Below are 12,500 nucleotides of genomic sequence, written 5' to 3'. Positions count from 1 at the left end.
AGTATTTCTATTTTTCTGAAGATTTTTTTTTTTATTTTAAATCACAAAATATATTATACATCATTATTATTTATATAGCATCATTTGCTCAATAATTTTCTCATCAGCCATAAAATTTCTTTGATTAATCTTTCATTTATTTAAATAGCCCCTCTGTTTAAAATATTTGTATATTTCTAATTTAATATTAAATATTACTAAATGCTATTTTTTATTATTCATTTTAATTAATACAGATTATGTTATATTATAATATATCATATAATTATATATCTTTATTTGATTTGTCTTCATTTTAAGGTTTTTCTCAGTAGTGTGATTAATTGAAATTAATTTGAGTTATTGACAGGTATTTTTTTCTTTGAATGTCTTTGGTTTGTCTTCAATGTGGGGCTTTTATTTTTAAAATGACCTTTCTTCTAGTTATCTCTACTATCTCTAGTTTAATATAAAATACTATACAATATTAATTTCTGTTTTAATTTGTAAAAAGCATATTGTTATATTATGCTACAAAAGCTTTTATTTCTCTTTACTTGATTTCTCTTCATTTTGGGTTTTTCTCTGAACAGTGTGAGTAATTACAATTAATTCCATTGATTTATCGACATGCAACTAATTTTTGATTTAGAATTTTTTTTTTGATAGCAACATTAAATCAAATTCTAATCAGTCTTGTAGCACTTATATCACTCCTCTTTTTTGGTCTTTCATGGAGCCTTTTATCCTGTTCCTGCTGGTTTTCAGTGTTCATCCAGTCAGTAAATCAGCATTCCACTCTGTCTCCTCGCTCAGGTGACCTGATCCACCAGGTGAGCCAGGCTGCCTCCTCTCCTCCTCTGGGGGCCGAGGACTACGATGGCCTCTCCCAGCCGCCTCCGCTTCTCTTAGAGGAGCAGCAGCCTCACCCGCTGCGGGTGGCCGCTAAAGCCTACACCCTGTCCTCCGTCCTCATGCAAATCCTCATGCTGGGCCGCGTCCTGAACGAGGAGCCGCTGATCCTCCGCGGGGCAGAGATCGTCGCTGCCGGCAAACGCGTCAACCCTCAGAGCCTGCTCTGCTACGGTGAAAGTGACACGGATGAGTGCCGGCGTTTCTCCATCCCGCGAGCCTTCAACAGCAGTCTGGGACGGGCAGCAGGGGGCGCTCTGGCGCCCAGCAGCGAGGACGGCATCGTGCAGCTGCTGTTCCAAGTGGAGCCCAATCCGTTTCCATTCAACTACGTTGCCAATTACACCGTGTCGACGGAGGTGGCGTCCATGGAGTTTCGCACGGTGAACGGCACACAGATTCCCATCTCGGATCTGGAAGACAGCCATGCCATAACGGTTGCAGTTAATAACGGGAGCGTGGCTGGGCTGAACGGGAACGGATTGGAAGCCGTCTTGCCACCGGCGGGAGCCGAGAACATCAGCCGCTGCGGTTCAGTCATCGTGAGGGTGAGCACGGGGAACACCAACAGACAAGCGGGAATCTACGTCCAGCTCAACTTCACCGTACTAGACGGTAAGACGCCCAACACAAGGGGGAGCCACTGAGAATAAGAAACTCATTCAACAACAATCAAACTGTGGCAAAAACCTTAAAATCTAATGACCAGTTCACACTGCATGAGAAAAAAGCACAGGTGTCATATTATAAAAAAGGTAATATATATATAAAATATAAAAAAAATAAAATAATAATAATATTATATAACCACTACCATCACAAACATTATAAACATATATATATATTATTTAAAAAATATTATTTTATTATAAGATTATTTATCTGTGATTAGCACTTCCATGATAAACATTTTTTCCACCAAATTATAGATTTACAGTGGTGATCTGCTTTAATTAATCATTAGCAATGATTTGTAAAGTTATCATTATGTTACGACTTTACTTGTACTTAATCTATGAATCATATAGAATGTTCATTAGTTGCTGATGCAGTAACCATTAATAAATGGTTTAGTTCTTCATGAGTTATACACTAACTCATGATTAACATTTAATTCACATAGCAATATTCAAACGTATATTTAATGTGCACCCGTATTGTAAAGTATTACCAAGTGTTCTAACAATTTTGGCCACCAAAAAATGTATATTTTCTTTCTGTTAAGAACTTGTGCTATAAAAAATATTAACAATTAATCTCATGTTATCTGATCAGTATCTAGAAAGCTGAATGAGAAAATATCATCAAATTGTGAAATGTCCAATAATAAATCAATTAATAAACAAACATATTTCATGATATTTGATTGATAAAGGACATTAACTTGGCATAATGTTATTTTATTATATATATATATATATATATATATATATATATATATATTATATATATATATAATATATATATATATATACACACAACACACACACACACACACACACACAACAAACACACACAATATATATATATATATATTATATATAATATTTAAATCAATATTTAACAAAACAAACCATACTTAAAATGAGCTTTTATTTATTTATTTATTTATTATTTCTCCTAATATTTCAAAATTTTAATTCAAGCTTTATTACAGGAACCCCTCCAGGTTCATTTTAGTTTAGCCAAACAAACCAACTAGTCATCTAATTGGAACAATTACTAGTTATTACAGCACATGGTCAGTGTAATGTATTGTAAAAGTCAGTTTTATTTCTTCCATTCCTACCAGAAATAGCATAAACAGCAAAATCATCAAAATTCAATCTTCCTTTTGAGTGTTTCTTGTTTTTATGTATCTCTTAACACCTCTTTCTTTTCGTCCCTGTGTCCTCAGATTCTCCAGAGAAGTGGGTATTGGATCCATTCATCACAGCCTATCTGCACACCTCCGAATGGCCCAATGAATACAACAGCACTGACAGGAAACGCATCACGCTCAATATGACGCGGGACCTGGACCACCGACTCTACACTTTCTTCTTGTCTCCAAAGTAAGGCTCTTGCTAATACTTTGATGTTTCTCGCTGCTGTATATATGGTAGAATAATATTGGAAGTGCATGTTAGGCCAGTCATCCATAATAAATGATGCGTTTGGAAGCTCTTTTGTTTGTTAAAATCAACATCAGCCGCCACAGGAGATCCTGCTGAGTGACTTGTTCATCAATATCAGCAGTGAAGATGAGAGCGGCTCATCCTGTCCGATATAAAACTCTAAATTATTCATTTTGTAAATTATGTTTTTGATTTTCAGCCAATAAAATAAAAGCATTTGCGACTATGCACCACTAATACACACAAAGAAGCTTTTTCTTCTAATGTCTGATTTGTGTTCTCCATCAGGTCCTATGACACCACGCGTGATCACTTCATAAACGTGACCGTGGGCTGCGCCGCCGACCATCATCATATCATCCTAGGTGGCAGCGTCTTCACCTCGCTGTGTCAGTATTTCAGCGAAAGCACCAATCAGTGGCGGACGGACGGCATGGATCCGCTTCCCGAGACCACCAGCAGCCTAGCCACGCATCACACGCATCATCTCACCGCTTTCGCCGCCAGCCTGTTCGTTCCCGCCGACGCCGTCTCCTTCATCATTCCTGTGAGCAGTACAACTCAACTCAGACGGCATTTGCTTTTTCAGAGTATTTTTTTTCAATTAACCTTAATTCTGTCCAGACATAGTAATGATTCTTTAAAGTACACCAGTCAACTTTTGAAGTAGTTTAAAACCTTTCATCAAAGTTGTCCTAAAGCCTAAATGCATTCTGGTCTTAGGACAACTTTGATTCACTTTTTTGATGCACTTCAAATGTTAACTACTATATATATATGATTATTCCATTATTTTATATGTATTTTGTTTAAAATTAACATTTATCTTTATATTATACTATTTTAGTAGTAATGATTCTTTACATTTTTTGTATTTCTATTTTTCTGAAGTTTAATATATACAAAATGTTATTTTAAAAGTTCATATAATTTAATTGTTTTTTAATGTAGATTATATTACATTATATTATAATTAAAAAATAATAAAATAGTAAAAAAAAAAAAAAATTAGTATTTTCAAAAAAATTATTAAATCAGCCTTTGTTCTGTCCGGGAATTATTGTAATGTTGTATTTACCACTATGTTTGACGTATATTGAATATATTTTGAAATCGTTTTAAAAAATGTAATGTTTTATTATTTTTATATTTTAATCTGAAGTTTAATATATATAAAATGATCATTTTAAATATATTTTTATTCATTTTAATTAGTAAAATTTTTTAAACTATATTATTTTATTTTATTTTATATATTATGTCATATATTTTATAATATTTTTAAAATCAGCCTTTCTTCTAACCAGATATAAATATTTTTAATTCATGTTCATATTTCTGTTTTTCTCAAGTTAAATATATACTAATTAATTCATTTTCAATTATTAATATTAAATTATTATTTTAATATTCTTATATATTTAAATTTTCAAAAACTTTTTAGCATATATAGTGTTTAAAACATGTATTATTAATTTTTATTACTTCCTTCTATAGTTTACTACATATATAATTTTGTACATATTATATTATATTATATTATATTATATTATATTATATTATATTATATTATATTATATTATTTATATTATATTATATTATATTATATTAAAGTTTAGGAGGTATGGTCTGATGGTATAGTGATAAAGCAGTGTCTCGTCCCTGTCAGGAGCGTTCGGTGACTCGTAGTCTGGTGGTGGTGTTGGTGTGTGTGATGGGACTGCTGTGTTACGCCGTGGCTGGCGCTATAATGCACAAGCTGGATCAGATGGACCTGAGACGGGCCTCTGTGGTGCCGCTGTGCGGGAAGGACGGGCTGTACAAGTACGAGATCCAGGTCAAGACCGGCTGGGCCTACGGAGCAGGTGAGATGGTTAGGAAAGTCTGAGCGAAAGAAACCGTCTGATCAGGGTGTTAAAGTGACTAGCTCTGCCTCACTGTATCCAGGTGTCTGTTAAGGTGTGAGAATTTACGGCCAAAAAAGGACTGTTGTCTATTATCAATAGTGTAGATATGTGAAGCACAATGAACACAATGGATTCACGTCACCAGCTTTAACATGAGTGAAATTTGTTCGATTAATGTTCATTTTATTTCAAATAACATTTTTTAATGTATCATGAAAATACTATTAAAGTTTTATTTTTTATATATAATTTGAATTAGTTTTTATTTTATTTCGTTTCAATTTTAGATAAAATATTAGTAATTGTGTTGTGTTTTTGTCCTTTTTTTATATGTCTATATCATTTTATTTATTTGTTATTTAGTTAGTTTTTTTGGCAATTATTTTTATATATATAAAAATACATTTAATTTAATTTTTATTTTTGTATTTTACATTTCGTTTCAATTTTAGATAAAATATGAGTTGTTGTGTTGTCCTTTTTTAATGTCTATATCATTTTTATTCATTTTTTTATTTTGTAATTTTTATTTTGTTTTGTTATTTTATTTTTGTATATATAGATATCTACTGATATATATTATATATATATATATATATATATATATATATATAAATAATTTGAATTAGTTATTTGAATTAGTATTTTACATTCTGTTTCAATTTAAGATAAAATATTAGTAATTGTGTTGTGTTTTTGTCCTTTTTTAACATGTCTATATAATTTTTATTCATTTTTGTATTTATTTAGTTTTTATTTTGTAATTTTTATTTAGTCTTGTTATTTTAGTACATGAAGTTAAACTATATTAAAATAAGAAATCTTGCTTTGGCCACTAACTGAAATAATTAAAAATTGTTTTTTGATATTTTATTTTAAGTTACCTTTATTTCAAGTAATAATATATATTTTTTTATTTTTTTTATGGTTTTGGTTTTAGTTAACTATAATAACCCTGGCGCTGTCTGAGGCTGGTTTGTTTACATCAGATCAGTTACCAACAGACTGTCAGTTTTATGCATTAGAGCGATGAATATTCCTCACTGAGTGACTGCCAGTTGGCTGGAGTCTGAGCTCTTTATTCCCGCTGCAGGAACCACGGCTCACGTCGGCATCAGTCTTCACGGCAGTGAGAGCCGCAGTGGACACAGACACCTGGACAGCGTCGGCGCGTTCGCTCGAAACAGCCTGGACATCTTCCACGTGGCCTCCGACAGCAGCCTGGGCAGCGTGCTGAAGATCCGCGTGTGGCACGACAACAAAGGTACTGAAGGGATCAGCCATGAGCAACACCAGCAGTGTGGAGCGGGGCAGATGCGTCAGGATAAACCTGTCTGTGTGTCTGTCAGGTCTGTCTCCTGCATGGCTGCTCCAGTATGTCCTGGTGAAGGACCTGCAGACGGGCAGCAGTTATTTCTTCCTGGTTGAGGAATGGCTCTCGGTCGACAATGAGAAAACGGACGGCAGAGTCGAGATAGAGGTGGAAGCCTCAGGTAAAGCCCCGCCTCCACAGAGACAACTCCTGTTGTGATTGGTTGGAGCTGGAATTAGATTCTTAAGAGTATGAATATTCCGAGAAGGAATAAGGGTAAAAACAAATCATAATGCTTTAAGAAGTGGAAATCAAATCCTATTGCTCTGTTTGCTCATAATGTTTGTGAATATTAACAGTAATGTGTAGCTGCTAATAAGAAGTTACATTACGTTGTTAGTTTTAGTGGAAAGTAATCCTAACGCAGGCCCTTTATATCTCATAATGAAAAACTAACTGTATTCACCTAAAATACAGGACACAATTAGGTGCCATTCACTGCCAAAACAAAATTATTCCCAAATTAATAAACAACAATAAAAAATACAAAAATAAAAAATAATAAAAAAAAGAAAAATGTATAAAAGAAGAAATGTTAGATTCAATATTAAATATTTTGTGTGTGAAGTGTGTGTAGTGTGTCAATATTAAATATTTTTACAATAATTTTAACATTTAAAAAATAATTATTAAAATATAAAAAAGGATATTATTTTGTGTGTGGTGTGGTGATTGTGTGTGTGTGTGTGTACACAAATATAAATATATATATATATATAATTTTAACATGAAAAATAATTATTAAAATAAAAAGGTAATATTTTAAACTCAAATTAAAATGGAAATGTAAAATACAAAAATAAAAAGTATATTTTTTAAATATGATAAAATGAATGTAAATATATAAAGTTTTTTTTATTATATATTAATATAAATATATAATACAGAAAATAATATTGTAAAAATAAAACTGTATTGTGTACATTTACAAAAAAATTAGTACTTTTAAATTATAGAACTCAAACTAATTCTTTTGTGTGCTTTATTTGAAATATAGCTCCCAGCTATGCTCAGTTGGAGTGGGCTGTTATGTAGGTATTACTGTATATACTAACTAGTAAGCCTACTTACTAGTGTTCACTTCTGCCTCATGCACCATTAACACATCACTGTGCACAAATGAGTGAAAGACCAGCGCACGCCGGTGTCCACTGATAACGCCTGCCCAGCTTCCTGTTGCTGACTCTGTGTTTCCTGTGTGCAGAGGAGGCGGAGCTGCGCGAGCGGCCGCGGCTGCTGTCCTGGGAGCTACAGAGGGCCGTGTGTGAGAGTCACGTGTGGTTTTCGCTGTGGGAGCGTCCTCCACGGAGCCCCTTCACACGGCTGCAGCGGCTCACCTGCTGCGCTCTGCTCATGCAGCTCTGCATGCTGGCCAACGCCGTGTGGTTCGGCACCGTCTCCTACGCCAACAGGTGAAGCAGCAGCCCTCAGTTTACTGTGCAGTTATATTGTATCAAAAATATGATTGATGTGTGAACCTGTGTTTAGCTTTACGCCGGTGTCTGCGCTGGTCTCGGTGAATGCGGAGACGCTGTGGGCGGGGCTTGTGAGCTGTCTGCTGGTCTATCCCCTCTATCTGCTCGTCTTCTGTCTGTTCAGACTCAGCCGCAGTAAGGTGAGACACGCGCACACACACACACACACACACACACACAGTGGTGGCCAAAATGATTAGAACACTAGTATTTTCACCAGTTAAAAAATGGTTCTGATCATTTCGGCCACCACTGTATGATCATCTGTACAGACATGACCACAGCCGAGTGGTAAATGTAAAGCTGTGTCTCTGTTGATGACGCTCAGGTCTCTGTGGAGCAGCTTCCTCCTCAGGTGGACCAGGAGTCTCTGGAGATCGATGACTTCCTGGATAACTCACTGACAGGAAGCTCTTTTCTGATGCTGAATGGCGGTCCTGGAGAGGTACGTTCAAATACTGTTGGAGAAGTACTTAACTGTGATTTCCACAAACACAAACCACTGCTTGCTTACTAACTGACCAAAACTGTTTATTTATTTATTTAATAATTATTTTTATATTTACTTATTTGTTTATTTGTTTTTTAATTGGTTATAAATAGATTTATATTTGTTGTTTATATTTTTATTAATTAATTTTATTTTATAATGCTTAATTAGCTAGTTAGTATTACTTTTAACAGCCTACTTAGTACAGCTTCTTTGTAATTCTGTTCTGCATCATTTCCCTTAACAGTGTGTGGGGAAGAAATCATTGTTATATTCTTGCATTTGTTCTTTTATGAATTAATTCATATTTATATTATAAAGTATTATGTTTATATTTCTTAATTAATTAATTACTTTTTCTTTATTTTAATTCATTTTTGTATTTATTTATTTTAAATGTTTATTTTTATATTTTGTTCTATTTTACATCTATATTTCTATCTGTTCCTTTTTTTACATTTCTTTAAAAAAAAAATTTTTAATTTATCTATTTTTTTTAGGTTTTTTTTATTATTCATTATTAGTTATTTATTAAAAATTATTTATTTATTTCAGTTTCTCTTTCAATAATCTAAATCTTCACTAAACCCTGGCATTGTGTACTATGAATATTGTTAGTATACGTCACTTTGGACAAAAGTAATTGCTAAAGTGTGTGTGTGTGTGTGTGTGTGTGTACATTTACATTAGACCGACTGATGAATTTCATTAGACTCTCGTTGTAGTAAATGATTCTGTTTTGTATTGTTAAAATAGCATTCATTAAAAGCAGCACATAATTAAAACAATGTATACATGCCTTACTTTACAATCCAAATAATGCATCGTTATTTACCTCGTGACAGCCTCTGGGAGTTTGATCCCGAGCACCTCCAGGATTAACACAGACTTTCTGCTAGAGAGACTTTGAAGCAGGTCTATCTGTTATTCAAAGGGAGAATACAATATATGTATTTGTATTTATTCTGCCAGAGACCCAGATGTGTTTCTCTTGTACCTTTCACGAGGTGCAAATTGAAATACGCTTGCCGAATACTTAGTTTGCATGCTCCAACTGATGCACTGAAACACAAAGGCCGAGAGAAACCTTCACGAAGACCTTCTTATCATCATGTTTGTTAGTCATAGCTGATTTGTTTCCATTTCTCTGCGGTGCGGTAGGAGGACACGCTAAATGAAATGGTTTGAAAATGAATGCCTGAATCTTGAAAGGTGCATTTGTCGTCTTCATAACACTTGAATGTGCTGCAGTTGAGTCTGTTAAGTTGTCACCGAATGTCACCTTTCCAGGCCGTTTTTTATTCAAATGCAAAACATGATGAACCGACTGACAAGAAGCTCCATTTAGATTCCAGCCGTGAACTGTGAGGGGAGCGAATGTGAAGCACAGCAGCATGAGCTGGAGTATATATATATATACAGCAGCAAACACGTATCCGGAGATGAACTGAGTGTATTGTGCTCCTGCAGAGGAATGAGCTCACTGCTGTTTCTCTCTCTCTGCAGACATACTCAGAGGAGACCAACATTGACCTGCCCACGCCGTCCACTAAGAGGTAAGCATGAGGTCATCGAAGTGCTAAAGTACAGCTCATTAAACACAGACCTGCAGGATGCAAAACATCCTTTACATCCGGCACACACTGAATGAAAGAGTGAATAACTAGCCTAACTGAGCGAGAATGAACAAATCAAGTCAATCTGTTGTTACTCCTAACTGAAACTATTAAAACTGGTTTTGGTTAGTTGAAATACAGCTAAAATAAAATAAAATATAATATTAGATGAAAAACTTTGTTCTTAAACTAAATTAGAAACGTTGCCTTTGCATCTAACTGAAATTAAATTTGGAGTACTAAAATTACTGAAACTAAAACTGAAATAAAAATATTGAAAAAACGAATAAAAAATACTAAACACAAAAATAATAAAACTTGAATTAAAATGAAAACTGAAAAAATGTAAAATAAAAAGCTACTCCAAAATATTAATGCATACTATAATATTATATAAATAATAATAAAATAACAGTGGAGTGAATAAACTTGTATTGAGTAATGTATGTGTTGGGTTTGTTTGTTTATTTTTAGTTTTTTAACAATGTTGAATAATACATTGGTGGTGGCTAAAAATTAATCAAATAAACAACTGAGTGAAAATTAATGTGTGGTTGCATAAATTTATTTAATAAATTATATTGAATAAAGGATTGATTGAGTTGAAAATATATGAGTGAATGAAAAGCAATTCACTGAGCGAGTTAGTGAGTGAATGATTCAGAAAGTGGATGCATTAAGAGAGCATAATGAATCAAAGAGTCAGTTACTGACTGAATGAGTGAGTGAGTGAGTATGAATGAATCAGACTGAATGGGTTTGAATAAGTGAATGAATGATTCAAAAAGTAAATTAATTGAGCGCAGGTGAATAAAAGTGTCAATGAATGACTGAACGAGTGAGTGTGAATAAATCACAGTCAATAAGTTAGTGAGTGAATAAGTGAATGAATGATTCAAAAAGTGAAAGACTTAAGTGAGCTTGAATGAATAAAAGCATCAGTGAATGACTGAACTAGTGAGTATGAATGAGTTAGTGAGTAAAGGACTGAATGAAAGAATGATTCAGAAAGTGAGAATAAGTGAATCAAACACAAAGTGTTAGACTAATCAAGTGAGAATGTGAATGAATCTGAATCAGTGAATGAATGAATGAATGTGAAAGTGAATAAATTAAGTGAGCATAAGTGAATCAAATAGTCAATGAACGATTCAAAAAGTGAGTATAAATGAATCAGGATTCAAGAGTTTGTAAGTGAATGAATAACAATGAATGAACAACTGAATGTGAGTCAGCACAAGAGAAAATGAGCGAGCGAATCAGTGAGTGAATCAATCTGAATCTCGGAGCTTGTTCTTCTGCTGTAGTCTTCAGAGGTGGAGCATTCCTGAATGTGATTGGCCGGATGTGTTGACCGACCCGTCTGTGGAGATGGGGCCGGTGTTCCCGCCGAGGCTCAAGAGAGGTCAGGGCAGCAGACATCTGGGTGTGGACATCCCCTTCAGTCCCGACGAGGAGGACACTGTCTATGACAACAGCCACAGGAACAAATACTTCTCCTCCTCAGGTGACACGCTGGCCTCTGGCCTCTCCTGTACTTGTTTATTTTTGCATACTTAGTACTTAAGTATGTACTTAGTGCATGTTTCAGAAGAGTAGAGCTGGTTGTTGATTGGATGCTGGCTTTGATTGACAGATGAGGATCTAATCAAGCGCATTCTGGCCGATGGACAGCTGCTGTCTCAGACGGACAGTGACATGGGTGATCTGTAAGTCACACCGCAGTGTCTCATCTGCACTTCAGAGGGGCTATAAACAAGGGCCGTCCTTTGGGCGGTTCAACTGGTGCGGTCACACCAGCCCCGCGCTTTGAGATTTAAAAAAATACTTTATTAATATCGACTGGGAAATTTCCGATGCACACTAAGGTAGTCCATAAAATGAAATTTTCGAATAGAAATAATATCAATGACATAAAATAATATAAAGATTTAGTGCATCATATATGTGAATGAAATGGTGTCAGATTCATCCTAAATTAGGTGGTTGTTCTTCAGTGCTCATATGTTGTTTTTTTTTTCGTTTTTTTTTTTTTTTTTTGTCTTTCATGAATTATGCATTGATCAACTTTCAAGTGCATGCACGCCTCATTAAAAAGTCTGCTTAAACACGTTTTATAGCATATACACTATCATTCAAAAGGTTTTTTAATGTTTTTGAAAAGTCTCTTTTTTTATCAAAAATACAGTAAAACCAGTAATATTGTGATATATTATTACAGTTTAAATGTTCAGTTATTCATTTTGTGCTCAATTATTAATAATGGTGCTTGCTATTATTATATGTTGAAAGTTTTTGCTACTTAATTTTTTTGTGGAAAGTGTGATACTTTGTCAGGATTCTTTGATGAATAGAAAGTTCAAAAGAACAACATTTATTTGAAATAGAAATCTTTTCTACCATCATGAATGTCTTTACTGTCACTTTTGATCAGTTTAATGCGTCCTTGCTGAATGAAAGTTGTTTGTGTTTAGCTCCAGTGTATTCGGTGATAAGACGGAGGTGATTCTACTGCAAAAGATGAATGAACCTGTTCCGTGTGGAACATTTAGACGAGACCCTCCCAAAACTGCCTTTACTTCACGCACAGGTACAAACACACACACACACACACACTTCTAAAAACACTTTA

General features: G+C 34.2%; 1 protein-coding gene across 1 annotated transcript in view; it reads left to right on the top strand.

Annotated features, from left to right (window-relative positions):
• The window catches only part of LOC109080669 (polycystin-1-like), an 86,128-nt gene that overhangs the window by 60,951 nt on the left and 12,677 nt on the right, over positions 1 to 12,500 (top strand). Inside the window, 13 exon segments of the mRNA XM_042717349.1 lie at positions 796 to 1,506; positions 2,789 to 2,945; positions 3,297 to 3,555; positions 4,678 to 4,873; positions 6,009 to 6,179; positions 6,265 to 6,408; positions 7,492 to 7,699; positions 7,776 to 7,902; positions 8,091 to 8,207; positions 9,759 to 9,808; positions 11,176 to 11,375; positions 11,505 to 11,577; positions 12,343 to 12,458. Of these exon segments, the coding sequence (XP_042573283.1) occupies positions 796 to 1,506; positions 2,789 to 2,945; positions 3,297 to 3,555; positions 4,678 to 4,873; positions 6,009 to 6,179; positions 6,265 to 6,408; positions 7,492 to 7,699; positions 7,776 to 7,902; positions 8,091 to 8,207; positions 9,759 to 9,808; positions 11,176 to 11,375; positions 11,505 to 11,577; positions 12,343 to 12,458 (2,529 nt within the window).

The sequence above is a fragment of the Cyprinus carpio genome, chromosome B1, assembly GCF_018340385.1.
Source record: "Cyprinus carpio isolate SPL01 chromosome B1, ASM1834038v1, whole genome shotgun sequence".
In the NCBI taxonomy this organism is placed as follows: domain Eukaryota; kingdom Metazoa; phylum Chordata; class Actinopteri; order Cypriniformes; family Cyprinidae; genus Cyprinus; species Cyprinus carpio.
The sequence above is the reverse complement of the archived record's forward strand: the minus strand, read 5'-3'. Positions and strand labels throughout refer to the sequence as shown.